The 26,826-nt window shown below is 50.9% G+C and overlaps 1 protein-coding gene across 2 annotated transcripts in view; it reads left to right on the forward strand.

The window, feature by feature from the left end:
- ILK (integrin linked kinase) overlaps window positions 1–26,826 on the forward strand; it is a 283,194-nt gene that overhangs the window by 212,627 nt on the left and 43,741 nt on the right. For both annotated transcript variants that reach the window (XM_078658746.1, XM_078658747.1), the window contains exons 7-8: window positions 15,236–15,321; window positions 25,722–25,831. In XM_078658746.1, coding sequence (XP_078514872.1) covers window positions 15,236–15,321; window positions 25,722–25,831 — 196 coding nt within the window. The remainder of the gene's footprint in view (window positions 1–15,235; window positions 15,322–25,721; window positions 25,832–26,826) is intronic.

A 26,826-nucleotide genomic window follows, 5' to 3' on the forward strand; every position in this document is an offset into this window, starting at 1 on the left:
CAGGTCATGATGGGCAGTCACGCCTGCACCAAGACCAGGGCATGATGGGCAGTCACGCCTGCACCAAGACCAGGGCATGATGGGCAGTCACGCCTGCACCAAGACCAGGGCATGATGGGCAGTCACGCCTGCACCAAGACCAGGGCATGATGGGCAGTCACGCCTGCACCAAGACAGACCAGGTCATGATGGGCAGTCACGCCTGCACCAAGACAGACCAGGTCATGATGGGCAGTCACGCCTGCACCAAGACCAGGTCATGATGGGCAGTCACGCCTGCACCAAGACCAGGGCATGATGGGCAGTCACGCCTGCACCAAGACAGACCAGGGCATGATGAGCAGTCACGCCTGCACCAAGACAGACCAGGTCATGATGGGCAGTCACGCCTGCACCAAGACCAGGTCATGATGGACAGTCACGCCTGCACCAAGACAGACCAGGTCATGATGGGCAGTCACGCCTGCACCAAGACCAGGGCATGATGGGCAGTCACGCCTGCACCAAGACCAGGGCATGATGGGCAGTCACGCCTGCACCAAGACCAGGTCATGATGGGCAGTCACGCCTGCACCAAGACAGACCAGGTCATGATGGGCAGTCACGCCTGCACCAAGACCAGGTCATGATGGGCAGTCACGCCTGCACCAAGACAGACCAGGGCATGATGAGCAGTCACGCCTGCACCAAGACAGACCAGGGCATGATGAGCAGTCACGCCTGCACCAAGACAGACCAGGTCATGATGGACAGTCACGCCTGCACCAAGACAGACCAGGTCATGATGGGCAGTCACGCCTGCACCAAGACCAGGTCATGACGGGCAGTCACGCCTGCACCAAGACCAGGTCATGATGGGCAGTCACGCCTGCACCAAGACCAGGGCATGATGGGCAGTCACGCCTGCACATAGACAGACCAGGGCATGATGGGCAGTCACGCCGGCACCAAGACCAGGGCATGATGGGCAGTCACGCCTGCACCAAGACCAGGGCATGATGGGCAGTCACGCCTGCACCAAGACCAGGGCATGATGGGCAGTCACGCCTGCACATAGACAGACCAGGGCATGATGGGCAGTCACGCCTGCACCAAGACCAGGGCATGATGGGCAGTCACGCCTGCACCAAGACCAGGGCATGATGGGCAGTCACGCCTGCACATAGACAGACCAGGGCATGACGGGCAGTCACGCCTGCACCAAGACCAGGGCATGACGGGCAGTCACGCCTGCACATAGACAGACCAGGGCATGACGGGCAGTCACGCCTGCACCAAGACCAGGGCATGATGGGCAGTCACGCCTGCACCAAGACCAGGGCATGATGGGCAGTCACGCCTGCACCAAGACAGACCAGGTCATGATGGGCAGTCACACCTGCACCAAGACAGACCAGGTCATGATGGGCAGTCACGCCTGCACCAAGACCAGGTCATGATGGGCAGTCACGCCTGCACCAAGACCAGGGCATGATGGGCAGTCACGCCTGCACCAAGACAGACCAGGGCATGATGGGCAGTCACACCTGCACCAAGACAGACCAGGTCATGATGGGCAGTCACGCCTGCACCAAGACAGACCAGGTCATGATGGGCAGTCACGCCTGCACCAAGACCAGGTCATGATGGACAGTCACGCCTGCACCAAGACAGACCAGATCATGATGGGCAGTCACGCCTGCACCAAGACAGACCAGATCATGATGGGCAGTCACGCCTGCACCAAGACCAGGTCATGATGGGCAGTCACGCCTGCACCAAGACCAGGTCATGATGGGCAGTCACGCCTGCACCAAGACCAGGGCATGATGGGCAGTCACGCCTGCACATAGACAGACCAGGGCATGATGGGCAGTCACGCCGGCACCAAGACCAGGGCATGATGGGCAGTCACGCCTGCACCAAGACCAGCGCATGATGGGCAGTCACGCCTGCACCAAGACCAGGGCATGATGGGCAGTCACGCCTGCACCAAGACCAGGGCATGATGGGCAGTCACGCCTGCACCAAGACCAGGGCATGATGGGCAGTCACGCCTGCACCAAGACCAGGGCATGATGGGCAGTCACGACTGCACCAAGACCAGGGCATGATGGGCAGTCACGCCTGCACCAAGACAGTCCAGGGCATGATGGGCAGTCACGCCTGCACCAAGACAGACCAGGGCATGATGGGCAGTCACGCCTGCACCAAGACCAGGTCATTATGGGCAGTCACGCCTGCACCAAGACCAGGGCATGCAAACGCCCTCTTTACAAGTGGCTCGGGAAATGGGGCAAATTGTCTCCATCCCTGGAGTTACCAGGAGCCGAGGTGGGGGAAATCTACCCCAGTATGCGGTGGAAGCTGGGGGGCCACCAAGAAATGAGGAATTACTGGGGAAAGCTGTAATTATGGGTGTGATTCACCCAATAATTCCTTATCGCCGACTGTTGAAAGTAAAAAAGAAATTTAAAAAAAGGACTTCCAATTCCGTAGAGACTGGTAACGGCTGTTGCCAGTCACATCAGAATTAAGTAATCCCTTGTAATATGTGCTAAAATGTGTACTCACAAGTTACATCGGTATGCAAACAGTAACGTGCAGGTAGCTTTCTACCTCTTTGAGCCTGAACTCTGGATCAATCACTGATATATCAATTGAGGTTTGCATTGAGCATGGAGAATTCTTGTCATTTGCCACCCAAATAGATGTTACTCCTGGTGATGATAACTGTTGGAATAGGCATTTTTACAAGTCAGGCATACCCAACGTAGACTTATTTGTGTCAAGGGAAGAAGCAAAATGCTGTGTCTTCGGATCCAGATACCAGGAAACCCATTCTTGGAGCAACGAACGGTCTCTTAATGGATATAGAATATTTCCTTCTGCTTTTCCACCAATATTTTTACTCTTCAGGTGGAACAGGTCACACATAAGCATGTCTCACCCAATGATGTGGAATTTACCAGCGATTCTCCTCTGGGTGGGGATGGAAGAGGGAGTGACCCATCTCACCTGAAACCCAAAGGTCTGTCATGTGGCATAGCTCCCGATGTCTTACAAATTGGACATTCTAAATGACCACAAAACTGTACGGTTGTTTTAAAAGAGGTCTGCAGGCCAACAACTCGTAGGTGTTATGAGGCAAGGTGGAAAACGCACACATTTGTAGGAGACCAAATTCAGCATTGGATGTGTTTACTAGGCAGTACCCTAAGTTATGAATCTCAGTTCTTGTGACTTACTCAAGTGTTATTTATTTATTTATTCAAAGTTTTATATAGCGCGAACAGGATCCTTACAGATATCAGAGCGCTTCACAAAGACAGGGAAGGGGCAGTAGGAGTAAACAGAGATAATGGGAACAGTATAATAGTCAATAACATGGTAATAACATGGATAATAAAAACATACATAAAACCAATCCATATACAATCAGGTAAGGAAGTAATATAGAACAGCACAAGTCATTGATCCCACTACAACGGTGTACAGGTGGATCAGTAAACCAACGTGTATCATATCTTGGTCAGTAGTAAGAGAGTAGCGTAGTAGTGCCCCCAACAAGTAGAGTATAGTGCCAGGGGATAGGGTGAGCAGTGGTACAAAGCAATGCAGAGTCTCTGAACCAACATCTGTAACGATCAGGAGATCTTGGCCAGAAGGATGGTTTTCACCTCTTTCTTGAAGAGTGCAGTGGAGGAGATCAGCCTGGTTTCAGGAGGGAGCGCATTCCAGATCCTGGGTGCCATTCCTGAGAAGGAGCGTTTGTAAGTTTTCACTTTCCGGAATCTACGAGGTTTCAGGAGTAGATTTTTTGTACTCCTATTGGATCTCGAACCTCCTGATATAGACAGCTTTTGAGCGAGGTAGTTGGGTGCCTTGTGGTGCACAGCCGCGTGTGTCATAGTTGCAATTTTTAGCTGTATTCTGGCTTCAAAAGGCAGCCATTTTAGAGACTTTAAGTCTGGGGATATGTGCGAATGCTTTCTAGAGCCAGTAATGAGTCTTGCGGCAGCGTTCAGGGAGGCTCTTAAGGGTGCTGTTGTAGATAGTGGGAGACCGCTGAGGGTCGCAATTCCGTAGTCTATTCGAGGGATGACTAAAGCTTGTACAGCAGTTTGGAAGTCTTTGGCCGGGAGGAAGGGTTTAATTTTCCTCAGCGTGTTAATTTGGAAATTAGCTGCTTTGTGGCTTTGCTGACGTGCTGCTGCATGTCGAGCTTGGCGTCGAGTGTGATGCCTAGGGATTTCGCCGAGTCCACGATGGTAGGTTGGACATTGAGTGCTGTTAGGTTGTTGAGCCAGGTTTGGGTGGTGGAGATTTTCGCCGGGGGTGAGATGAGTAGGAACTCAGTTTTCAGAGCATTTAGTTTGAGGTGATTATCGGCCAGCCAAGATTGGGTGTTAATAAGCGTGGAATTCAGATGTTTGATATCTTCCGGGGATTGTAACTTTAGGTAGAGTTGTGTGTCATCAGCGTACATATGGAATTGAACATTGGATGCTTGAAGCAAGGTGGCGAGCGGTTCCATAACGAGGTTGAACAGTGTAGGGGAGAGGGTGGATCCTTGTGGAACCCCTAGATCTGCAGGCACAGGTGTAGATAGCACATTGTCGATCTTGAACCTCTGAGACCGGTTGTGAAGGAAGGACGAAAACCATTTGAGAACAGTTCCCGATAGCCCCATTCTAGTACTTAGCAGCTCCAGCAAGTTCTCATGTTTGACCGTGTCAAATGCTGACGAGAGGTCAAGAAGGATGAGGAGGCAGGACTCATTGCGATCCAGAATTTGGAGGGCGTCATCAATTATGTGTGTCATAGCTGTTTCCGTGCTATGTTTCGCTCTGAAGCCTGATTGATGAGGGTTGAGGAGGTCAAATTGATCAATGTGTTTTGTTAGTTGGAGTTGGACACATTTCTCCAGCAGTTTGGCCAGGGTGGGGATATTGGTGATGGGCCGATAGTTGTTTAGGTCAGACGGATCAGCTGTAGGTTTCTTGAGTATAGGCGTGACTTGCCCCACCTTAAGGGAGTCTGGAATGTGTCCTTGTTCCAAAGAGCTGTTGATGATCTTGGTCCAGAGAGGGAGGAGCAAGGGGATAAAGTCTTTTACAGCATTAGCAGGTAGAGGGTCTGTGAGGTGATTAGAGGGCTTCAAGGTGCAGAGCAGTTTGTGTATTGCTTCTTCCGAATAGGTATCGAAGTACTGCCAGGATGCCTTGTTTTTAGGTTGAGTGTCTGCCATTCTGGTGTGGTTGGGGTATCGGTTTACATCCATGATGAGGTCATTTCTTATGTTGTCAGTCTTATGTTTAAAGAAAGCAGAGAAGGCTTCACAGTGTGGGGTGTCATTTGTTGTGCTGTTTGATTGTGTGGGTTGTGCCTTTGTTTGGGTCTTGATTAGCTCGAACAGCTTTCTTGGCCTATTCTTCGCTTGGTCCAACTGGCGGCTGAAGAAGTCCGACTTTGTGCGCTTTATTTTCCTAAAGTAGGCATTTCTCTTGTTCTTAAGCTTTTTGAGATGCAGTGCTGAAGGGTCCGATCTCCAGGTGCGCTCTGCCATTCGCATATTACGCCTTTCGTCATTGAGTCTGTCATCATACCAGGGGTTAGAAATTTTGGTGGAGACTCTCTTCAGTTGCAGAGGGGCGACTTCATTGACTATTGTATTCATAGAGTCAAGGTAGTGGTCAGTCAGTGATTGAACATCTGAGGCACCTGAAGGGGGAAGGAGGAGGTTGCCGATGTGGGGAGGTAGGGTGGAGGGGTTAAGATTCTTCAAATCCCTTTTCCATGTTTTGGATTTGATTGGTTGAGTAGGGTTAGGTTTAACTTTTTCGTTGATAAAGAAGGTGATAATGTGGTGATCTGACCAATCGCAGGGTAGAATCGCCTCCAGTTGAATAGCGTTCTCTTTGGCAATGATGAGATCGAGTATCGCGCCTTTGTCGTGTGTTGGTTTATCGCATAATTGGGTGAGGTCAAGCGCATTGAGGAAAGTTTTGAGACTATTCACCACGGTGTCTTTCTGATCGTTCCAGTGGAGATTGAAGTCACCCAGGTAGACTTGAGTGGTCTGCCGACCGGCATTGGAAGTGATCAGGTCCATGACTTGTTGGGTGAATATGAGATTGTCACCAGGCGGGTGATAGATGAGATGTAAAGTACAGACTTGTTTGCCCTCACTGGTGATGTCTAGGCAGAGGAGTTCACAGGAGGAAAGGGAGGGGGAGGTGACTTGAGTAACGGAGAGGTTGCTCTTAAAAATGCATGCAATTCCCCCACCCGTCTTGCCAGGAGACCTGTCCAGCCTAATGATGTGATAATTGGGGGGGACTAGTATGTCCATAATCGGGGTAGAGGCTTCAGTGAGCCACGTTTCCGTTAGAATGGCTAGGTCCAGCTCCCTATTTGAGACGAGATCCGCGATGTCGGAGGAATGTCTCTGGGCCGATCTGCAGTTTAGTAGGATGCATTTGAGTTTGGGAGAGAGAAGGGTGGTCGAGCTTTCTAGTGTGAGGGGAACTTTCCTGAGGTTGTTAGGGACGGAGCCTCTGTTGTTGAGTTTTGGGAGCCTCAGAGGGTTTGTAGGAATTGTGGGTATGGGGATGTGTGAATTGGAAAAGTCTTTTACCGGACCTGGGCCATAAGAGCGTAGGAGAGAGCAAAGGTCGTGGTCCGACAAGGGGCTGAGAACACGACGGGGGCGGTGGGAATTATTGCGAACGGGGATAGTAGACCATTGCTGGTGTCGTCGGGGGCGAGTGTATGTAGGGAGGGTGCGTCGTTTGTAGGGTAGTGGGATGGTGGGAGGTAGACTGGGCTGTGAGGAGAGAAGGTCTTTGATTGCGTGGACGTCTTTTTTGATTTGTAAAATTTCCTCTTTGACTTGTTGGAGGGTGGATAAAGTCAGGTCAGGAGGGTTGCTGAGGGGTTCCGCGGTGCTAATGAGTGGGACGGTATTCAAGGTGTGGACGGGTTTGTGGGCGAGGGGTGTGAGTGATGAAGGTGAGGCAGGCGGTGGGTGGGAAGCATAGGTAGTGACTTCAGTGGGAGACGGTGCTGGTGAGTAGAAGAGTGAGTGAAGGTTGAAGACAGTGGGGGAGACAGGAGGGTAGTGAGGGCTGAGAATAGGAGGTGGGAGAGAGGGGGTGCTAGGGTAAGGGAGGAGGTATGTTCTGTATCTTGTGTTGGGAGGGGGATGGCGTTGTGAGTGGGAGTGGGGAGGGAGCAGGGAAGGGAGAGGTGTCTGCCGTGGGGGGGATGGGGTGGATGGGTGGATAAACTCCGAGTGATGGTGTGTGCAGATGTAGGCGTGTTGTGGGTGGGAGTTGTGTCAGGTGTGAGAGACTCGTGGGTGGGAGTGGAGAGGGAGATGGGGAGGGAGAGGTGTCTGTCGAGGGGGGGGATGGGAGGGGGGGTGGATAAACTTTGGGCGGTGGCTTGTTCAGATGGTGGTGTGTTGTGGGTGGGGGATGTTCTGTCCGGGGGGAGAGGGATGGAGGGGGTATGGGTGGGGATAAGAAGGGTCATGTTAGAGGGGCTGCTAGTATGTGCGGTGGAGATATTTGTGACTGTCCTTGGGGAGTGGCGGGCGTTAACAGCAGGTGGGCCATTTACTGGGGTGCTGGGGATGGAGGTGTAGCAGGTGGTGGCTGCGAGGTCAGGGGAGATAGTGCTGGCGGAGTTCTGGGTGTGGGTCCGCAGCTTGGAGAGGTGCTCTTTGAACTTGGGGAACAGGTTGTCTAGTAGTTCCAGGTTCCTGTCCGTGGATTGGATTAGGACAATCCCGTTATTGTAGATAGTAATGGTAGACCTGCCAGGGAAGAGGTGGGAAGGTGTGATGGTGAGAATTAAGCCATGGGTTGTTTTCCTGGTGGTGGAGACTGTGAGTAGAGATAGGAAAGTTTTTCTCCATTGGGCTCTGCGTGAGGTGTGGAAGATGATATCAGTATTCAGGGCTCCATTGCCCGATGAGAAGTAGGTGTCAGCAAAGGGTGTTTCAGGGTGCGACCTCAAGAAGTTGTGTTTAAAACGTTTAGTGGCATTTTTGGAGAGAGGGGTGGAGGGGTAGTTAATTCTAAAAGTGTGCTTGCCGTTGAGCTCCATTTTAGAGAGGCTGTGGTGTTAGGTGTATGAACTAGGGCGATAGTACAAACTGTCAGCCGCTAGTTACAGGGCCAAGGAAGACACTAGTGAGTGAGCAAAGATATAAGAGGTAGAAGTCAGTGTGATCCCCGAACAGCCAGTGCGTAGGTGCATCTTACCAAATGTATCCTATATACGAGGTAGCAGTCAGCTTACACCGTGTAACCAACTATGCGAGGTAAGGCCTATTAGGTGGAAGCCAAGTTACATATCAAGTCAAGTCAAGTCAAATAATTTATATAGCGCTCTACATACCCAGAGGGTCTCAAGGCGCTTGAGGAGGGGAGGGGAATTACTTGTCAAATATCCACGTTTTAAGTTGCTTTCTGAATGCTAGGTGATTCTGAGTAAGGCGAAGGTGAGTGGGAAGGGAGTTCCAGGTTTTAGCTGCCAGGTAGGAGAAGGATCTACCTCCCATGGTGGATTTGTTGATGCGGGGTACAGTGGCAAGGGCTTGGTTGGATGATCGTAGCTGGCGGGAGGGGGAGTAGAAGGACAATCGTGTGTTGAGGCATTCTGGTCCGATTTCGTAGAGTGCTTTGTGTGCGTGGGTTAGGAGACGGAAGGTGATCCTCTTATTGACGGGTAGCCAGTGGAGGTTTTTCAGGTGACCAGAGATATGTTCTTTACGCGGGATGTCTAAAATGAGCCTGGCTGAGGCGTTTTGGATTCGTTGGAGTTTTTTCTGGAGTTTAGCGGTAGTGCCGGCGTAGAGGGTGTTTCCGTAGTCCAGTCGGCTCGTGACCAGGGCGTGGGTGACCGTTTTCCTAGTTTCGGTGGGGATCCAACGAAATGTTTTTTTGAGCATGCGAAGAATGTTGAAGCAGGATGAAGAGACGGCGTTGACTTGTTTGTACATCGAAAGTGAGGAATCAAGGATGACGCCCAGGTTCCGTGCGTGGTCTGTCGGGATGGGTGCTTTTCCAAGGGCTTCTGGCCACCAAGAATCGTCCCATGCAGAGGGGGAGGTACCTAAGATAAGTACTTCTGTTTTATCAGAGTTCAGTTTCAGACGGCTATGTTTCATCCATTCGGCAACTTCTTTCATTCCTTCGTGTAGGTTAGTTTTGGCGGTGTGAGGGTCATTGGTGAGTGATAGGATCAGTTGAGTGTCGTCCGCGTAGGAGATGATGTTGAGGTTGTGTTGGCGTGCGATGGTTGCGAGGGGGCTCATGTATACGTTGAAAAGGGTGGGGCTGAGTGAAGATCCTTGTGGGACGCCGCAGATGACTTCAGTGGCCTCTGACTTGAATGGTGGAAGGCGGACTCTCTGGGTTCTTCCGGTGAGGAACGAGGTGATCCATTCTAGTGCTTTTCCTTGGATTCCGATGTTTCTGAGGCGCTGTAGAAGGGTGTTGTGGCAGACTGTGTCGAAGGCTGCGGAGAGGTCGAGGAGGATGAGGGCGACTGTGTCTCCATTGTCCAGTAGGGTTCGAATGTCATCTGTTGCTGCGATGAGGGCGGTTTCAGTGCTGTGTTTGGCTCGGAAGCCGGACTGTGAGGAGTCGAGGGAGTTGTTGGCTTCGAGGAAGGCGGCGAGCTGGTTGTTGACGGCTTTCTCGATGACTTTGGCCGGGAATGGAAGGAGCGAGATGGGACGGTAGTTCTTGAGTTCGGTGGGGTCCGCTGTGGGTTTTTTCAGAAGGGCGCTGAGTTCTGCGTGTTTCCTGCTTTCCGGGAAGGTGGCGGAGTTGAGGGAGCAGTTGATGACGTCTCTGAGGTGCGGTGCTATGATGGAGTCTGCTTTGTTGAAGATGTGGTGAGGGCATGGGTCTGTGGGGGATCCTGAGTGGATGGAGTTCATCAGGTGGATAGTGTCCTCAGTGGAGATTGGGTTCCAGTCATTAAGGGTGTTCGAAGGTGGTGAAGGTCCAGCGGATGGTTGGGTGGAATGGTCTTCGGGTTGGTTGTCGAAGCTGTTGTGGATGTCTGCAATTTTGTTGTGGAAGAATGAGGCTAGGGAGTCGCAGAGGGCTTGAGAGGGGGTGATGTCGTTGGAGTTGGCCGAGGGATTGGTGAATTCCTTGACGATGTTGAACAGTTCCTTGCTGTTGTGGGCGTTGCTATCTAGTCGGTCTTTGAAGGCGGTTTGCTTGGCTTTTCGGATCAGTTGGTGGTGTGTGCGAGTGGCGTTTTTGAAGGCTTCCTTGGTGCTGGTGGTTGGGTCTTTTTTCCAGGCTTTCTCCAGGGAGCGACAGAGTTTCTTGGATTTCTTAAGATCATCGTTGAACCAGGAGGCTTTCTTGTTGCCAAGTTTGATTTGTCGTTTTTTCAGTGGTGCTAGGATGTCGGCGCTGTTGGATAGCCATAGGGTGAGGTTGGTGGCGGCTTGGTCGGGGTTTGAGGATTGGGCGGGGGGCTTTTGAAGAAGCGATGAGGAGATCTGGTCGATGGTGATTTTGTTCCAGTTTCTTTGCAGAGTGGGTTGGGAGTGGTTGTTGGGTTTGGGCTTGTTGTAGGTAAAGTGGACGCAGCTGTGGTCAGTCCAGAGGAGAGCCGTAGTGTGGCTAAAGGAGACATGATTGCTGGAGGTGAAGATAGGGTCGAGTGTGTGACCTGCGATGTGGGTGGGGGAAGTGACCAGTTGTTTGAGTCCGAGGTTGGAGAGGTTGTCCAAAAGGGTAGTGGTGTTGCGGTTGTTGTTCTTTTCAAGGTGAAAATTGAGGTCTCCCAGAAGGATGTAATCTTTGGAAGGGAGGGCGTGTGGAGTGATGAAATCCGTGATGTCTTCACTAAATTGTGCGCGAGGTCCTGGGGGTCTGTAAAGGAGGGTGCCTCTGAGTGTGGTTTTGGGGTCGGTGTGAATCTGGAAGTGAAGGTGTTCAGAGTTGGCGAGATTGACGTCAGAGCTGGTTGAGATGTGGATGGATTTTTTGTGGACGATAGCGATTCCTCCTCCTGTGTGGCCGGTACGGTCCTTGCGTATGATCTTGTAATCTTTTGGGATGGCAATGGTGATGTCTGGGGCGGAAGAGGCGTTCATCCATGTTTCTGTTAGGAAGGCGACGTCCGGAGAGATGGTGTCTAGTAGATTCCATAGGTCAATGGTGTGCCTGTGGACCGAACGGGTGTTGAACAAGATGCATTGTAGGTTGTTGGGGTCGGGAGTCTGTGGGGTGATGGAAGCGGAGTTGTTGACGGTGCAGATGAATTTGCAGTAGCAGCATGAGAAAGGTCCATGGGTGTGTCCAGGAGCGGCTTGGACGCAGTTGGGGGAGCGGCCGGTGTTAAGGGCTAAGAGGGTGGGGGCATCGTAGGTAATGCGGGAGGGCTGGGCAGTGCGAGGGCCTGGGGGTCTGGCGCTGGGCGCGGTCCAGGCGCGGACGGGCGTACACGGGCTTACCTTTGGCGCACCTTCGGCGCGGGTTGGGCGCGGTCGCTGCGCGTACACGCTGCGCGTTGGGACATCTGTCATAAATGGAAAGTGGAGGGGGCGGAGCGTGGGAGGGGTAGCTGGGAGGCGTTAGCGAAGGGGGAGGGACGGTCTGCAGGCACAACAAAATGGAGGGCACAAATACAACAACAGGACGCTATGGGAGGTCAAGCAACAAACAAATAATCACAAGCGAGGATTACAGCAGCAGCGCTAAGCACATATGTCATCAAATGCAATACTTAAGCCCAGAAATGGTAATCGGCAGTCAGCAGCGCAATGCTCGTAGGAAATAAATGACACCAAATAGCTACGCAAATGCGGAGCGCTACGCAGGGAGCTGGGTGCTAAATAAGGACTGGGAATGCCAAATAGTGAATAAAAGCCAGAGGATAGGCAGCACGAACGATACCACAGAGGCGCTTGTAGGAGGTGGGCAGGAGCAACCGCTTCACGTGTAGTGCAGCTGGTCACAGGGGCTCTTCAGCCGAGTTGGTCCTAGTGCTTCGTGGGTGGGAGGGGTAGCTGGGAGGCGTTAGCGAAGGGGGAGGGACGGTCTGCAGGCACAACAAAATGGAGGGCACAAATACAACAACAGGACGCTATGGGAGGTCAAGCAACAAACAAATAATCACAAGCGAGGATTACAGCAGCAGCGCTAAGCACATATGTCATCAAATGCAATACTTAAGCCCAGAAATGGTAATCGGCAGTCAGCAGCGCAATGCTCGTAGGAAATAAATGACACCAAATAGCTACGCAAATGCAGAGCGCTACGCAGGGAGCTGGGTGCTAAATAAGGACTGGGAATGCCAAATAGTGAATAAAAGCCAGAGGATAGGCAGCACGAACGATACCACAGAGGCGCTTGTAGGAGGTGGGCAGGAGCAACCGCTTCACGTGTAGTGCAGCTGGTCACCGATCAGAATGTACAAGGTAGCAGCAGTGTAGTCTAGGCTTAGAAAGTGGCTGGGCGCAGCTTGCCTGACAGAGCGAATTGAATGAGGTAGTAATAATCAGTGCAATATCGTGACGTAGCTTACAATGAAAAACCAATAAATAAATAAATGCGGTAGCGGACAGTGAATGATGGGGATAGAGGTGAGATATGTGCAGCTTGCCGCATATAAAATACAGGCTAGAATAGGGCTAAACTACTAATGAGTTACTAAATCCCATAAATGTGCATACAAATTGCAGCAATAACAATATAACACTAGAATATACGATAGCAATGTGATAGCAATGCATACAGTGTAGGAAGCCAGTAATAATACAATAAGATAAAATAAAATTAGAGCCTGCAGTAAAAGGCAATGACTAGTCCATGATGGCCGCTGAGTGAAGAGAGAGGTCAGTCTAAAATGGCCGCCAGGTAGGGGGTCTGGAGACGCTAGTCCTTTTTTGTTGTTATTGCTTGTGAGCAAGGTGGAGAGGTTCCAGGTTCCGTTTGAGCAAGCCCAGTTCCAAGCTAGATATGAGGTAGCGATCGTTGTATCACAGGTGAAGGAAAGGTGTCATGTGTACCAGTTACGGAGAAAGTGCCAAATACGATTAGAGATAGCCTGAGGAGTCCAGTTCTTAGTACATATGGTGCAAAAGAATGATTAGCCAAGATGGTGGTCCGAGGGGGAGACTGTATCAAAATGGCCACCACATAGGGGGAGAAGAGACATTAGTCCTCTATTTATTTTCATGCTTTGTGAGCAGTGAGATCAGACATTAGTCCTCTTTTTATTTTCATGCTTGTGAGCAGTGAGATCAGTTTCGTTTCTCACGAGAATCTCGTGGGCACAGTAGGTGATTTATAGCCTTAGATTCTTGTTTTTCCGACCCCCGCCATTTTGTACAAGTACAAGTACAATACAGTTGAGAACCAGGAAAATGCACATAAATACCTTCTTTTGTAGTCAAAGACTGTGTCCGCTGCACGCTAATGTGCTCCCCCAGTGTCTGCAACCTATTTCCACGCCGGCGTCCTCTGCTCCTCTCAGCCCTCCAGTCCGCTGGGGTTCCTTTACTGCGGGGCGGGCGGGAGAGGGGAGGGGGGTGATGTCCTCGTCCCGGTGTGCGACCGGCGGCTTCTGGGTGGGGGGGGGTCCGTTGCTTCAACTCGTAAGTGGAGGCGGGGTCCGGTGTTCGTCCCGCGGTGCTCCCCTGCTGCGCGTGTTGTCCGTTGTTCCCCCGTAGCGGCCAGCATCTGCCAATTTCGAGAGGGGGGGATGGGTCCGGTGCTCGATCCACTTTGGTCCCGGTGCTGCTGGGGTGATCTGTTGCTTCCGCTACTCCGCGAAGAGAGTGTCTGATGAAACCTCAGCCGTGGTGTCTGGAGTCCTCTGCTGTGGCGGTGCTAGCGCGGGACCATCCGCCGAGCCGACTCAGCAGGCTCCCCGGGGCTTCAGCTGCGCCGCGATGGGGTGTCTGGAGGCACGGGTCCAGTGGCAGGTTGCGATGGCTCCGCAGTCCGAGTGCCGGCTCAGCAGGTCTGGCCTCCTTCAGGTCAGACTCTGTCTCAGTGGGTGTTGTCCGTTGTTGAAGCGAGGGCTTGAATCCAGAGGCGGCTCAGCCGGTTCCCGCAGTTTCAGGCTCCGACCTCCATGAGAGGACCCCTCGGGCAATCCAGTTACTTGCCAATCCTGTTACATGCTCCAGTTACTTTTCTGCTACAAGTTCCGGCGAGCTGGTATGTGCTAAACAGGGATAAAGCCCAGAAAGGAATCCCCAGCACCAGGAGCTCTTCACGGGAGCTCCTGCCAGGTGGCCATCTTGGGTTTGGATGTTGTCATTGGATGTGTTTACTAGGCAGTACCCTAAGTTATGAATCTCAGTTCTTGTGACTTACTCAAGTGTTGTTTAATGATATGCTGCTTTTTAAAATACTAATAATTAAGACTGTTCTAGAAGGAACAGATTGTACCGTCCACACAAAACACCAACTCTGAGCTGAAATCTAGGGTGCCTGATGAAGTCCAGTTGAACTTACGCATGAAGCAGATTTAAAGCATGAAACATGGAACACGTTTTCCAATATCAGTCACTTCATGAAGGATCAGTGCAGTTGAGGCTTTGACAGTCGAACAGCCTTAGCTGTAGCTACATAAGACAAGGGCTTTGATGCTAAATCACAAATTTATCTCCAAGGTGACATCTAAATTTCCTGTCAACCAAACTATGGTTGCCACCTGTCTTCCAGTATCCTATAAGACCACCCCAAAGGGTGTTGCATACTTTGGATGTTAACAAAGCTGTAATGTATGACATTGAAGGGACACTTTACCATAGGAAGATGGATTGTACACATTTCTTAGCTACGTTACTCATTAGCAGGCAAAATGTTATGATGAACCGATGTCTATTCTTACTTGCTACATTCCGCTTTTCCATTAGTTACTGAAAGGCCGCCCACCCTAGTTTAGACTTCACCTGAGGAAATGTTGCCTTAAACATAGTCACAGCTTTAAAAATATGACTGGGGAACATTTGGGCAGGAGTAGAAAAAATGTTTGTTTTTGAGTACTTGGTGGCTGAGCTGTAAAATCAATTCTAAAAGAAGACCACTTTGTGCTGTTCTGTTCACAAACTCATCCTTTTTTCTGTTTTCCAACAACATTTGGCAATGAAGAAGGTGTTTGTTGTACCGCTCGGGCAATTCCTTGAACCCTTCAAATAATTCTGCTTTAACAAGAGAGAAAATATAATTTAACTCCATTCTGGAATTTTTTTTTTCAGGAAATGGCACGCTCAACAAACATGCTGGAATTGATTTTAATCAGCTGACCCTAAATCACAAAATCAATGAGAACCATTCTGGAGAGGTGGGTACAGCTGCTGTTCAGCCAAGCCAGATGTGTTTTCATTTTCTTCTCCCCATTAACAGTTGCTGGCTGTTTTTGTTCTGCACACCTCTGCTCTCCTCATTTAGCTGTTTCATGTACTGCATCTGTCTTGTATGTTCTCAACACATTTACACTTCTGAAGGGCCCTCAGTGTTGTCAGACTCCTGTCTGGCTTCAAACATTGGCCAGGTCTCCTGCAGTGTCATGTTCCACCCCAGGTACGTGTTTGCTCCGACCACACCTGCTGTTCCACCTCTGCGGGTTTCTTGCTAGTTTCTCCACAGCACATCATCGTATCATTTTTCTTTACTCCAGGCCACAGCATTTGGGCCCAGCCATCTCAGTTATCTGCTCCGTGGGAGACACTGACACCTCCTAGGTTGTTTCCTAAGCTATATATTATTGAGGGCAAGACTGTAAGGAGAGTTTGTCCACGCTTTCAAGAGTCCACTCTTGTTGATTGACAACAAAGCTGAGACAAAGGTGATACTAGACCTATGTGGGTCTAATTCCATCAATGGTAGAACATCATATGTATTTTTTGATGTTTGATCTGTCAGAGCTGTATTTGCATTGTTTGTAGCTAGTAGGTCAGCTATAGCTCTGCAGCTCCTTGATAACACTGCTTCAAGGATAAGAGGAGGCAGGTCTTTTTGAAGCATGTATCCATTGTCCTCGACATCTGTACTCCCCCCCTGAAACTGCAGGTTTCAGCAGATTTTTGCGGACAGAGGCCAGGAGGAGGACTTTGTTCATCCTGCTTAGACTTCATTTCCTACAGCAGCAGTTGGTGAGTCCTGATGGGTTGACTGAGTAGGCTGCGCCTTTGTTTTAAATCTTACTTTGTACCATGACTAGCCACAAAATCTCTCTTAGAATAATCACCAAGGTCCTTTGCGCACTCCAGCTTAGAACCCAAGACCTTTGCATGTCTTGTGGCAAGACAACTTGCTACCATGTTTACAGAAGTGTAAAACGTTGCTAAAAGACTTATTACCCCCGAGCAAAAGACAAATATGAGATGAGTAAATAACAGCTTCACTATTGCAGATGTTAATACACCTCTTCTGCATCACATCTCTAATACCACTGGCAATCAACACAGTGGAAGCAAATACAACATCCATTTCAGTAATTCAGCAGTAGCTGTTCCAACAATTGCATGTGCTGTACATCTCTGTAGTGAGCCGAGTATAAACAAACAGCCCTGATAACTGTTTTTCTCACTCCTACTTGTGTCCTGGATTGCTGTCCTAACAAATGCCTAAAGCAAAGTCACTCCAGAACAGCACCACCTAACAATTCTGCCTCTTCTATTGTACTAACATTTCTGCACAGCCTACTCCTTAAACCCATCCTACTCCATTCACTAGAGACCCATATATCTGCAATCCCATCTACTGTAGTGAAGAATCACAGATCTCCTAAAATCGCCCCATGACCCGTTGACAAATTACAATCTAAAAGATACCTTTCCAGAAGAAAAATCACTTGGATGAAAGCACAGATTAGGAAAAAAAGTAAAACATAGTGGGCTCGTTGGAGCATCTTGCTTTAGTCATATGCCCTGCTTGTCCTTACAGGATGTTTGCTAATCACTTCCTATAATCACTGTGCAAGCTTTTCCTTTGGAGTAGACCCCTTGCCCTCTGCTGACTGGGCACCTTGTTAGCTGGGCACATGCAGAACCACTCTCTGAAGTTTATGGCTTGACTCCTCCGAATGCTGCATGTTCGTACCTGATGTGGCTAACACCTAAGCAGTCATTAGACAGCCAAGGACCTTCACTGCTGGCTTTTGTTGCTGCCCATTAGCATTCCCCTGTCATGGTTTCATTCGCGCTTTGGTGAGCATAAGTATCATAGAAGTTATTGAGCTATAACTTCTGCAGAAGAAGGTATCAACTGTGTGTTGCGGATGTGTGCCGTGCACCATGAAGGTCACTGTGTGTGCCAATCTCTTCTGCAAAGTGACATTAGGCTGATTAGTTGCAAGACTGTTGTTTCTCGCTGAAACGTGGCTGAAATGACTGGGCGGCAAAGCCTCATACCATGTTTTGTAATCTGTTAGAACTCACCAATGTCCATTTTTTAAGTACTTCATCCTTTTTCACAAGTAGAACTACTTCTCCAGCCCCTGCCCCAGGACCCATTGGTCTTACATAGAAGTGACGTTTTACAAACTGAGCATAAGCAAACAGTATATTTTTGATTTGGATCCAATACCAGACTCCGGAAAATCAATTAGGCAGTTTCTCACCGACCGAGGATGCCTTTGCCAGACAAGCTTTCAAGACACCATTGCTCATTGCAAAAAGGATGCAAACATTGCTCTTTGTCGTCCAAGGGAGCAATGCTCCTTTTCCAGTTGTGTGTGCTCATTGGTGTACTCTACATAACAGCCACCTGGGAGTCTTCACAGCCTTAATAGCAAACAATACTCGTGACAGCAGATCCAGAGCTGAGACCTATTTGGGACAGAGTCCATCGAAATGTGTTTCACGGTTTCTATGCTTGATGGTGCTGCTTTTTTCCTACCTTGTTTTCTTCTATTATGTTGGAATTGGAGGGGTCTGGGTGCGAGAGTAAGAATAGGTCACATACCTGTTGATTCTGCACGCCTCTTCCTAAACACATCCTAGTCATGACAACCCATCAACCTTGGCTGCTTTGGCCCAGGTCTACGCTCAATCATTGTTGAGGTACATGGAGATGAGGCACCTTAGTATACTTAGAAGGTCGCTGAACATGAGAGGACCGCCGGGTGTCTGTCCACCATATGTACTTGTCCTCTGGTGTCTGTCCACCATATGGACATGTCCTCGGGTGTCTGTCCACCCTATGGACATGTCCTCGGGTGTCTGTCCACCATATGGACTTGTCCTCTGGTGTCTGTCCACCATATGGACTTGTCCTCTGGTGTCTGTCCACCATATGGACTTGTCCTCTGGTGTCTGTCCACCATATGGACTTGTCCTCTGGTGTCTGTCCACCATATGGACTTGTCCTCGGGTGTCTGTCCACCATATGGACTTGTCCTCAAAGCTTGCAATCAGAAAGGGAGCTTGGACTGAAAGTACCTAGTTTACTACAACGGGTATATTCTTACTATTCAGCCATCATGTGTTGTAGGAGTCCATCTTCTTGCATGCCCAGTTGCTGCTGTACTGATTGCACTGTTCTTTTTTCATATATCTATCCAGTTATTCCAACTCTGCCTATGTCCACACAACTTTTCGCGACACCACGTTTTCTTGTACTCCAATACCTCTTTGTACTTACAATGATTAATTTCCTGACGTATATACCTTTTCTGTTGTGCATGTACGTTCAACTCTACCTCTTTTTTTTTTTTTTTTTTTTTAGGTTTAAATAATTTTTATTGCATTTCAAGAAATAAAACAGAAAACATGGCTGGCAGTGTGATTCTCGGGGAACAAACCCCATCTCAGAACCCCGCCCCCCCTACCCCTCGGATGATCATCTCACAGAAAGGAGTGGGAGATGTGTCCATGTAAGTGGGCGTGGGCGCGGTGCAGAGCAGCAAAGCCTTGAACAATCCAAGCTGAACAGTCCCCCCCGACCCCTCCCCACCCCCCACCCCGGGTCCCACCCCCTCCGGTGTGGCCACTATACTGATGGTCATTGCAACAGCTCTCAAATCTAAAAGCTCTAGGTGGTTGAAGTAGATGGTCTTTGAAATTCGGCAGCAAGCCGGAGAACCTTGAGGTATTTTGGGCATGTGAGCTCATTAAATTCATCGGATAAGAGATCCACCAGGGGCTGCCAGGTATCCAGGAATGTGTCTTGCATTTGGGTGAGGGAGGCCTGTATCCTTTCCATGCCCATCGTGTACCAGAGCCTGTGAAGCCACCCTGTGTGTGTGGGTTTCCTTGTGGTGCCCCAAAGTGAGAGGATGTGCTGCGTCGCCGCCCCCATTGCCAGCCCTAATTGTTTACCTCTGAGTGATTTAAGAGGGAAGGTGATTTTGTTGGGTAGACCCAGCAATGTGTAAGCCGGGAAGCGTGGAATTTCTGTATCAAAGTATTTATCTACCTCCCTAAGTACCTGCTCCCAGAATTCCTGCACCTCTGCGCAGTCCCAAAGTATGTGGGTTAGAGTGCCTACTTGTCCGCAGTCCCTCCAGCACTGAGGATCGCGGCAGGGGTTACTTTGGTGAAGCCGCGCCAGCGTCAGGTGCCAATAGTAGGCTATCTTGACTGCCGATTCCTTACTAGCCACATTCCTAGCGGTGTGGTGGGCCCTATAGTATATATCTTGCCACTCCTTGTTGGTGAGGGAGCGACCTAATTCCCGCTCCCACCTTTTTTGACCCGCAGATCGCGACGTGGAAGCGGCGGGCATAGCATTTTGTACAGATCGGTTATCGCTTGCTTATCAATCTTCTTGGTGTGGAGCCATTTTTCAAAAGGCGTGTGGTGCCTACTGACCTGCGGATACACGTCCCTATTCGTATTGAAAGCGCGGAATCCACGAGAGCGCGTAGGCCTCCTGCAGGGTTTGTAGCGGCATAAATCCTTCCAGGTCAAACAAGTGACCAGCTGACCTGCAGTCTGAGGACCTCCAATGGGCGAAGGAGCCACGGACCGTGCCTGGCTCGAAAGCTGGGTTATCAAACAAAGGTGTCATCGGTGATGGATAAGTAGTGAGGCCCCTAGAGACCGCCACCTTGTCCAACACCTGCAAAATAGTGCGTGTGATAGGAGATTTTTTCATGTACGTGGGGCGGTCCTGACATCTCAAGAACGGGACCCACCACAGAGGCATTTGGGCCATTGCACGGTCTTGGAATAGCCATCTCTTTCAGATTCTGGGCGGTGCCATTTCAGGAGATATCTGAGTTGTGTTGCCTGGAAATACCTCTGTAGGTCTGGAACACCCAGGCCTCCATTCGCCGGGGCGAGTCCGATGAGATCCCTACGTAGCCGCGGTCGTTTCCCAGCCCAGACAAACTGACGGATGGCATCTTGAAGTTTGTTAAGCAGGTCCACTGGGGGTGTGACCGGCAATGTCTGAAATAAATACAGGACCCCCGGCAGCAAAGACATTTTTATCGCCGCTACACGCCCCAACCACGATAGTGAGTGGTGGCGCCATTTTGCTAGGTCGCCTAGAAGTTGATTAAGGAGATCTGAGTAGTTCTGTTCCACCGTCTGCACAGTGCTAGGTGTCAGTGATATGCCCAGATAGGGCACCGACATGCTGGAGGTAAGCCCCCCCGAGGCTTTGTGGCAGTTTGCTAGACGCACGGACGTTGCGCCCCAATGGGAGCACCACAGACTTCCCGACGTTCATCTTAAACCCGAGACTTTCCCAAACTTCTCCATTTCCGTTAGGAACGCCGGGATCGATTGGGTAGGGTCCTCTACTGCCACGAGGATATCGTCCGCTTAGAGGCTTATGGTCTGTGCTTCCCCTCCGAATTTGACTCCGGTGCTCGCTGGGTTATCCCTGACCCTTTGTACGAAAGGCTCAATGTAAAGAGCAAAAAGTAATGGGGAGAGTGGGCACCTTTGTCGGGTCCCATGTTGGATGTCAAAGGGTTTGGAGCACACCCCATTAAGTTGAATGACCGCTTGTGGGGCAGCGTAACAACCAGCGACCCAGGCACGGAAACAGTCACCCACCCCAAAGCGTGCAAGGGTGGAGTCCAGGTATCCCCCAATCAACCCTGTCGAACGCCTTTTCCGCGTCGACAGAGATGAGAGCTGCGTCTGAGTCATTGAAGTGGGCCTTGTCAATGACATGCAGCAGACGTTTTGTGTTGTCCGCGCACTGTCTATTAGGGATCAATCCTGCCTGATCAGGTTCAATGACTCCTGGTAGGCAAGGGCCCAGCCTTGCAGCCAGTATGCCCGTAAACAGCTTTAAGTCCAGATTGAGCAGCGATATGGGTCTGTATGCTGCGCAGTTGGTCTTATCTTTCCCTGGTTTCGGCAGGACGATAACGTCAGCTTCCAGCATTTCTCTCGGTATGGAGCCTGGGCCTTGGAAGGAGTTAAATAATCTAGCCAGTACCGAGGCTGGCAGATGGCAAGATGTTTTATAGAAGCCCGCCGAAAAGCCGTCCGGGCCTGGAGCTTTGAGTGGCTTGAGACGCGCTATTGCTGTGATTACCTCGTCCGTTCTTATCGGCTCGTCAAGAGAGCGCACGTTTGTCTCGTTGAGGGCTGTGATTGTCGACTGCCGCAGGTACGAGTCCACCTCCCCTTTGTCCAAGCCGGGTTCCGCCGCGTATAGTGACGCGTAAAATGCCCGGAACGTTTCAGCTGTCTGCTCGTCATCTTGTAACTCTCGCCCGTTGCTATCTCGGATAGACGTGATTTTGCAGCGCAAGACTTTAGCCTTAAGTCTACTGGCCAGTAGGTGGCCCGTTCTACCTCCACCCACGTAATATGTATGGCGCAATCTCAGCGCCGCGTATTCCGCTCGATCCAAATCAAGGCTCGCCAGCTGGGCCCTCGCCGCTTTAAGCTTGCGCCAGATTCTGGGAGCCCCAGTTCTGCTGTGTAACCGCTCCAACTCCCTCACTTGTTCGGACAACGTCTGCCGTTTGTCTCGGCGCTCCCGAGCGTCAGTTGCCGCCACCGCGATCAGTTCCCCACGCACTACCGCCTTCAGCGCCCCCCCACAGTGCCGTCAATGGAATGTCTGCCGTATCGTTTGTGTCTAAATATTCAGTGATGCACTTGTTAAGCTGTTGTGTGACCCCTTTGCGGTGTAGGAGAGTTTCCCTAAGGCGCCATCTTCCCTTCTGTGTCTTGATTCTAGGAACCCGTATGTGTATTGCTAGTGCGTCATGATCGGAAAGTGCTGCGGGAATTACTTCAGTATCCGTGACCAGAGATGCCACCTCCAAAGACCCTAAGAAGTAGTCTGTACGTGCGTACGTGTGGTGTACGTGCGAGTAGAAGGTGTAACCCGGAGTGTTAAAGTGTGTCCTCCTCCAGAGGTCCACAAACCCACTACTCTCTAACCATTGCTTCCCTTCCTCGGAGATCGCCCCTGTAAATCCATATCTTTGGCCTGATCTGTCCTTGGTGGAGTCCATCACGAGGTTAATGTCGCCCCCCACTAGCGTTGAATTGATGTTGTGGGACAACATGTCTGCCAGTGCCCCTGTGAGAAAGGATTCTTGTTTAGTGTTGGGTGCATAAATCGACCCGATGACAGCTGACCACGCCCCCAGTTGAATTTGATGAGCCAGGAGCCTCCCTTTTATGTCTGCGACTCTGTCCCCCACCTGACCCTTGAAGTGGCGCGCAAACAAAATGGCCACCCCTGCTTTTTTCTCTGTGGTGGAGGAGTAGTGTTGTGTTGGGAATGCCCTGGATCGCATACGGTGCCAGTCTTTGGGTAAAAAATGCGTTTCTTGCAGAAGGCATATCTCCGCTCTGGGGTGTTCTAGGAAGGATAAGACGGCCCTGCGTTTTATGGGGTTGTTAAGCCCCTTGACATTGAGGGAAATGACCTGCAGCGTGGGTTCCGTCACCCGGGCATTGTAGGTAGAGTTCTCTTCACCACTGGGCATCTCTGGCTAGACAACCATACTTGCGCTGCCTATGGTGCACCACACCGGAGCCCCCCTTTCCCTTCAACCCGAAGCCAACCCCCCCTGTCCCATCCCTTCCCCCCCCTGCCCCCCGCGGAACCCCCAAACAACAACCCCCCCTTCCCAACACCCCAACAGTGAAAAGTCAGTGTCCCAGTCCTGCCAGTCCATCGCAGGACTGTGGTAACGTTACCTTGTGGAGCGATTCCAAGCGACAGCCATCGTGGACCCCCGCCCATCCCCCCCTCTCTTGCATTGTAGATGAGTTGAGTGGTCCCCCCTGGCTGGCACTTATTCAGAGGACGACGTTTCTTTGGCCACCTCTCGAATGGCAGTGACCCTCTCTTGTGAGATGACATGGGCTTCAGGTTTCGATTGAGATTTGGGTGTACGCCTGCGACCGACTGTCCGCCATCCTACGGGGGCTTTCCCCTGTGGTTGATGTGTGGGTGGTTAGTCTTCCGGCTGCTCTATCCCTAGAAGTGCACAAGTGTCTTGTAGCGATCTCAATTGTTGCAGAGCTCCGTTCCATTTAAAGATCAACCTAAAAGGGTGGCCCCAGGAGTAAGGTATTCCTTCTTTTCGCAAAAAAGTCTGTTGCTACCTTGAAAGACTTCTGCTTCTGGAGGGAGATGGCCGATAGGTCTAGATACAGGGCTATCTGGCAATTACGAAACCGTAGGGGCTGTTTCTGTCTTGCTTCCTTAAGGATCCGTTCCTTGAGAGGGAAGTCCGGCAAAAAAGCTAGGATGTCTGGTGGAGGAGCCGGTGAGCGCCTGGGGAGACCCACACGGTGTGCTCTATCAATCCTTACTTCAAAATCTGAAGATTCCCCCAGGATATCGCGGAAGAGAGCTTGTAAATAGCCGTTGATGTCAGTCCCTTCTTCCTTCGAAGGGACCCCATGGACCCGTATGTTGTTCCGGCGGGACCGGTTTTCCAAGTCCTCCGCATGTGCTTGGAGGTCCAGCTGCTGGTCTTTCAAACGAATGACCTCTTGTTGTAATTGTTCTATCTCCTCGCTTCTGCCTTGGTCCGACTCTTCAATGGCCGCCACCCGTTCTCCAAGGCTGTCCACCTCTCGGATTTCCCTATCTTCTCCCGCCACTTCTTGTTGTAGCGTCTTGAAATCGTCCCTGAGCGAATTGAATAGAGCTTCCAGAAAGGACTTAGTAATTGGAACATAAGCTCCGGGGAGACTTGGCTGTTGTTTCGTGGTCTCTGGTGAGGGTGGCCCCTTGTCGTTCCTTGTTTGGCCCTTCGCCAACATCTCCGGGAGCGTGCGGTCTCCTTTTTTCCGTTGGCCCGCCATGTTGCCCCTGGTCCTGGTGCGTGCCTTCTAAGGATTCTTCACATCTGGGCCTGTCTTGTGCGGCAATGAGTCTGGCCGGTAAAGCCTCCTCAGGCGTGCACTTGGGGGTCAGTCGATCTGCCTGGAGCTTCTGCTGACGAGGGAGACCCAAGGTTTGGCGTCTGCCCTGAGCCCAGGGTCCCGGGGGCGGGAAGCAGTGTTGCTAGGCCTTGCGACCGTGGCTCTCTATTCCCTGTATCTGCCGCTGGCGGGGCCCCCTCCCCCGTGGGATCCGGGCCCAATGCAGCCTTGAACCGCCAGCCGGCGGTGCTCTCTCTGGATCCCCTGCGCCTGGAGCTCGTGGGGGGGGATGGAGACTACCTGGTAGGGCGGTCCACGCCAATCTTGGGGCCTAGTGGGCTGGTTTGCAGTCTTAAGGCTGCGGCGCCGTTTCCGCTCTGGGCGTCGCTGGCCGAGCGCGAGCGCTGATGATCTAGAGGCCGGTGTCTATTTGTGGTGCTTTCTTCACCCTGCCTCCATGCCCCCGTCTCCTCACCTCAACGGCCGGGGCCTTCAGCTGCAGTGCCTCCGACGGTCTTCCACCGGTAAGGCTTTTTCGTCGCCCCGAGGCCGGAGGGAGGGGGAGGGGCGGGCCCGCGGCTCCGGAACCGCCGCGGCCGCGCTTCAGCTGCTCCGATGTCAAACCCCTACCTCCTACGTCCTCTGGCACCCTTGCGGTGTCGGGCCAGACGGGGCGTCCCAGATCCGCCACGGGCTCCTCCCGATGCAGGTCTCCAGCGGCCGCCTCGAGATCGCGGCCAGTAAGCTGTGTCTTTGTTCTGCCGTCGGGCACTTGTAGGGTGCTGCTGCAGTGTTCCCGAGGCTCCGGGGGCCGCCGGAGCTCCGAGGGTGGCCTTTTTTGGGGGGACACTGTGCGAGAGATCAATTACCGGGGCAACGGGCCGGGGAGCTCACGAGACCCGTGTCCGACTACGCCGCCATCTTGGCCACGCCCCCCCAACTCTACCTCTTTTGTGTCATTTGCAAACATCTTTTCTCATTCTGTTCAACGTACACACCTGAATCCATTTTGTTTAATGTTAATGTGTGTATGTATCGGTTTCCACATGGGTACCTATTGTTTCACTTCCACGTGTGAGTACCTGCTATGTTCTATGTGCATCTGTTCTGTTTCACTTTCACATGTTTATTTCAAGTATTTTTCCACATATGTACCTACTGTTAAATGTTAACATGTATATACTCCTACCAATCGACAGTTCTTGCCAGTGCATGCCATGCGATTTACGATTGTTACCTGCTTTTCTACTGTTTCCTCAAGATACGCTGTGCCTCTTTTGCGCTGACCCTACTGTTCTTGCTTATTGGGGTACTGCTGTGGTTATGTGCATTAACTGGGAACAGTAGACTAAGATTACAGATGCCGTTAACCTCCATTTGACCAGGATCCTTCTAATCTGTCTTTGTGTCCCCTTGTCTTACCAATTCTCTTCAGTTGTGGAAGGGCAGGTGGCAAGGCAATGACGTTGTAATTAAGGTGATGAAAATTCGAGATTGGACCACTCGGAAAAGCAGAGATTTCAATGAAGAGTATCCCAAACTCAGGTAAGGGACGCAGCCTGGCCCGGCCGCTCTGGTGATGTGCTTGGGGTTCTGGGCCGCCTGTGGATGAAGTGTTAGAAAGAATTCTCAATCAATCCAGGGTTCGGTTTCCTGGATGATTTATTCATAAATATTTTTATATAGTGCTGCATCTTATTCTGACGGTTCGATTAGGGTGCTGGATTCCAGTTTCCTGTGTTGGTCTGGATCTCAGTCTAAGGCCAGTCTAGATAACTTTGTTTATGATGTGCAGATGGGTGGGTTCTGACCTCTGTTTGGATTCAGGTGGCATCAAGTTGCATCAGGGTCAGGTCACCCAGAGACTTGACTGTATGTTTTGTTGTTTGAAGGCTTGGTGGTGGATCAGATTGGAGTTCCTGATCAGAGCTGTGGTGAGGAATGTAGTCGGTTAGCACTTTCTCTTCTAGCTCAGGCATAGTAGGTCTTTGTGAATGGCCTGTAGGATCTTTCATTTCATTCTTGACTCGACCAGGGGCCAAAAGAGTGCTGTCAAGGCAGGTTTCACGTGGATGTATTTTTGGAAGTGCTGTACTCCCTGCTGTTTGCCAATGCACTCTGTACGTGGTCTTTATTGTTCTCCTTTGGGGGTGACATAGTAGACAGACATTACCCTGATATGTGCCATCCTATCATGTTCACCAGTAAGGTAATATATTGTGGATAAAGCACCAGTTAAACAGGGTGGAGACCACTATAATGGGTGCTGGTAAATCCCTGGAGGCCTCCTCATCACATTCAAAGAATTGTCTCTCTGCTTCTGCCCCAGGAGTTCAAGATGAATCTACTATTTCATCTCCACAGCTTCTGTATGAACATTCTCCCAACAGAGGTTAAGAAAGGAAACCAGTGAATGAATTCAGAATGACCTGCAGGCAAAATAAGGGACACTTGTACTGTGAAAGAGAGACGGATGCTGGATATGCATAGGTCTGTGTCACAGTATATATATGCCCGCACTGTGACACAGCTGTAGTCAC

The sequence above is a fragment of the Lissotriton helveticus genome, chromosome 8 (assembly GCF_964261635.1).
Source record: "Lissotriton helveticus chromosome 8, aLisHel1.1, whole genome shotgun sequence".
Classification (NCBI taxonomy): domain Eukaryota; kingdom Metazoa; phylum Chordata; class Amphibia; order Caudata; family Salamandridae; genus Lissotriton; species Lissotriton helveticus.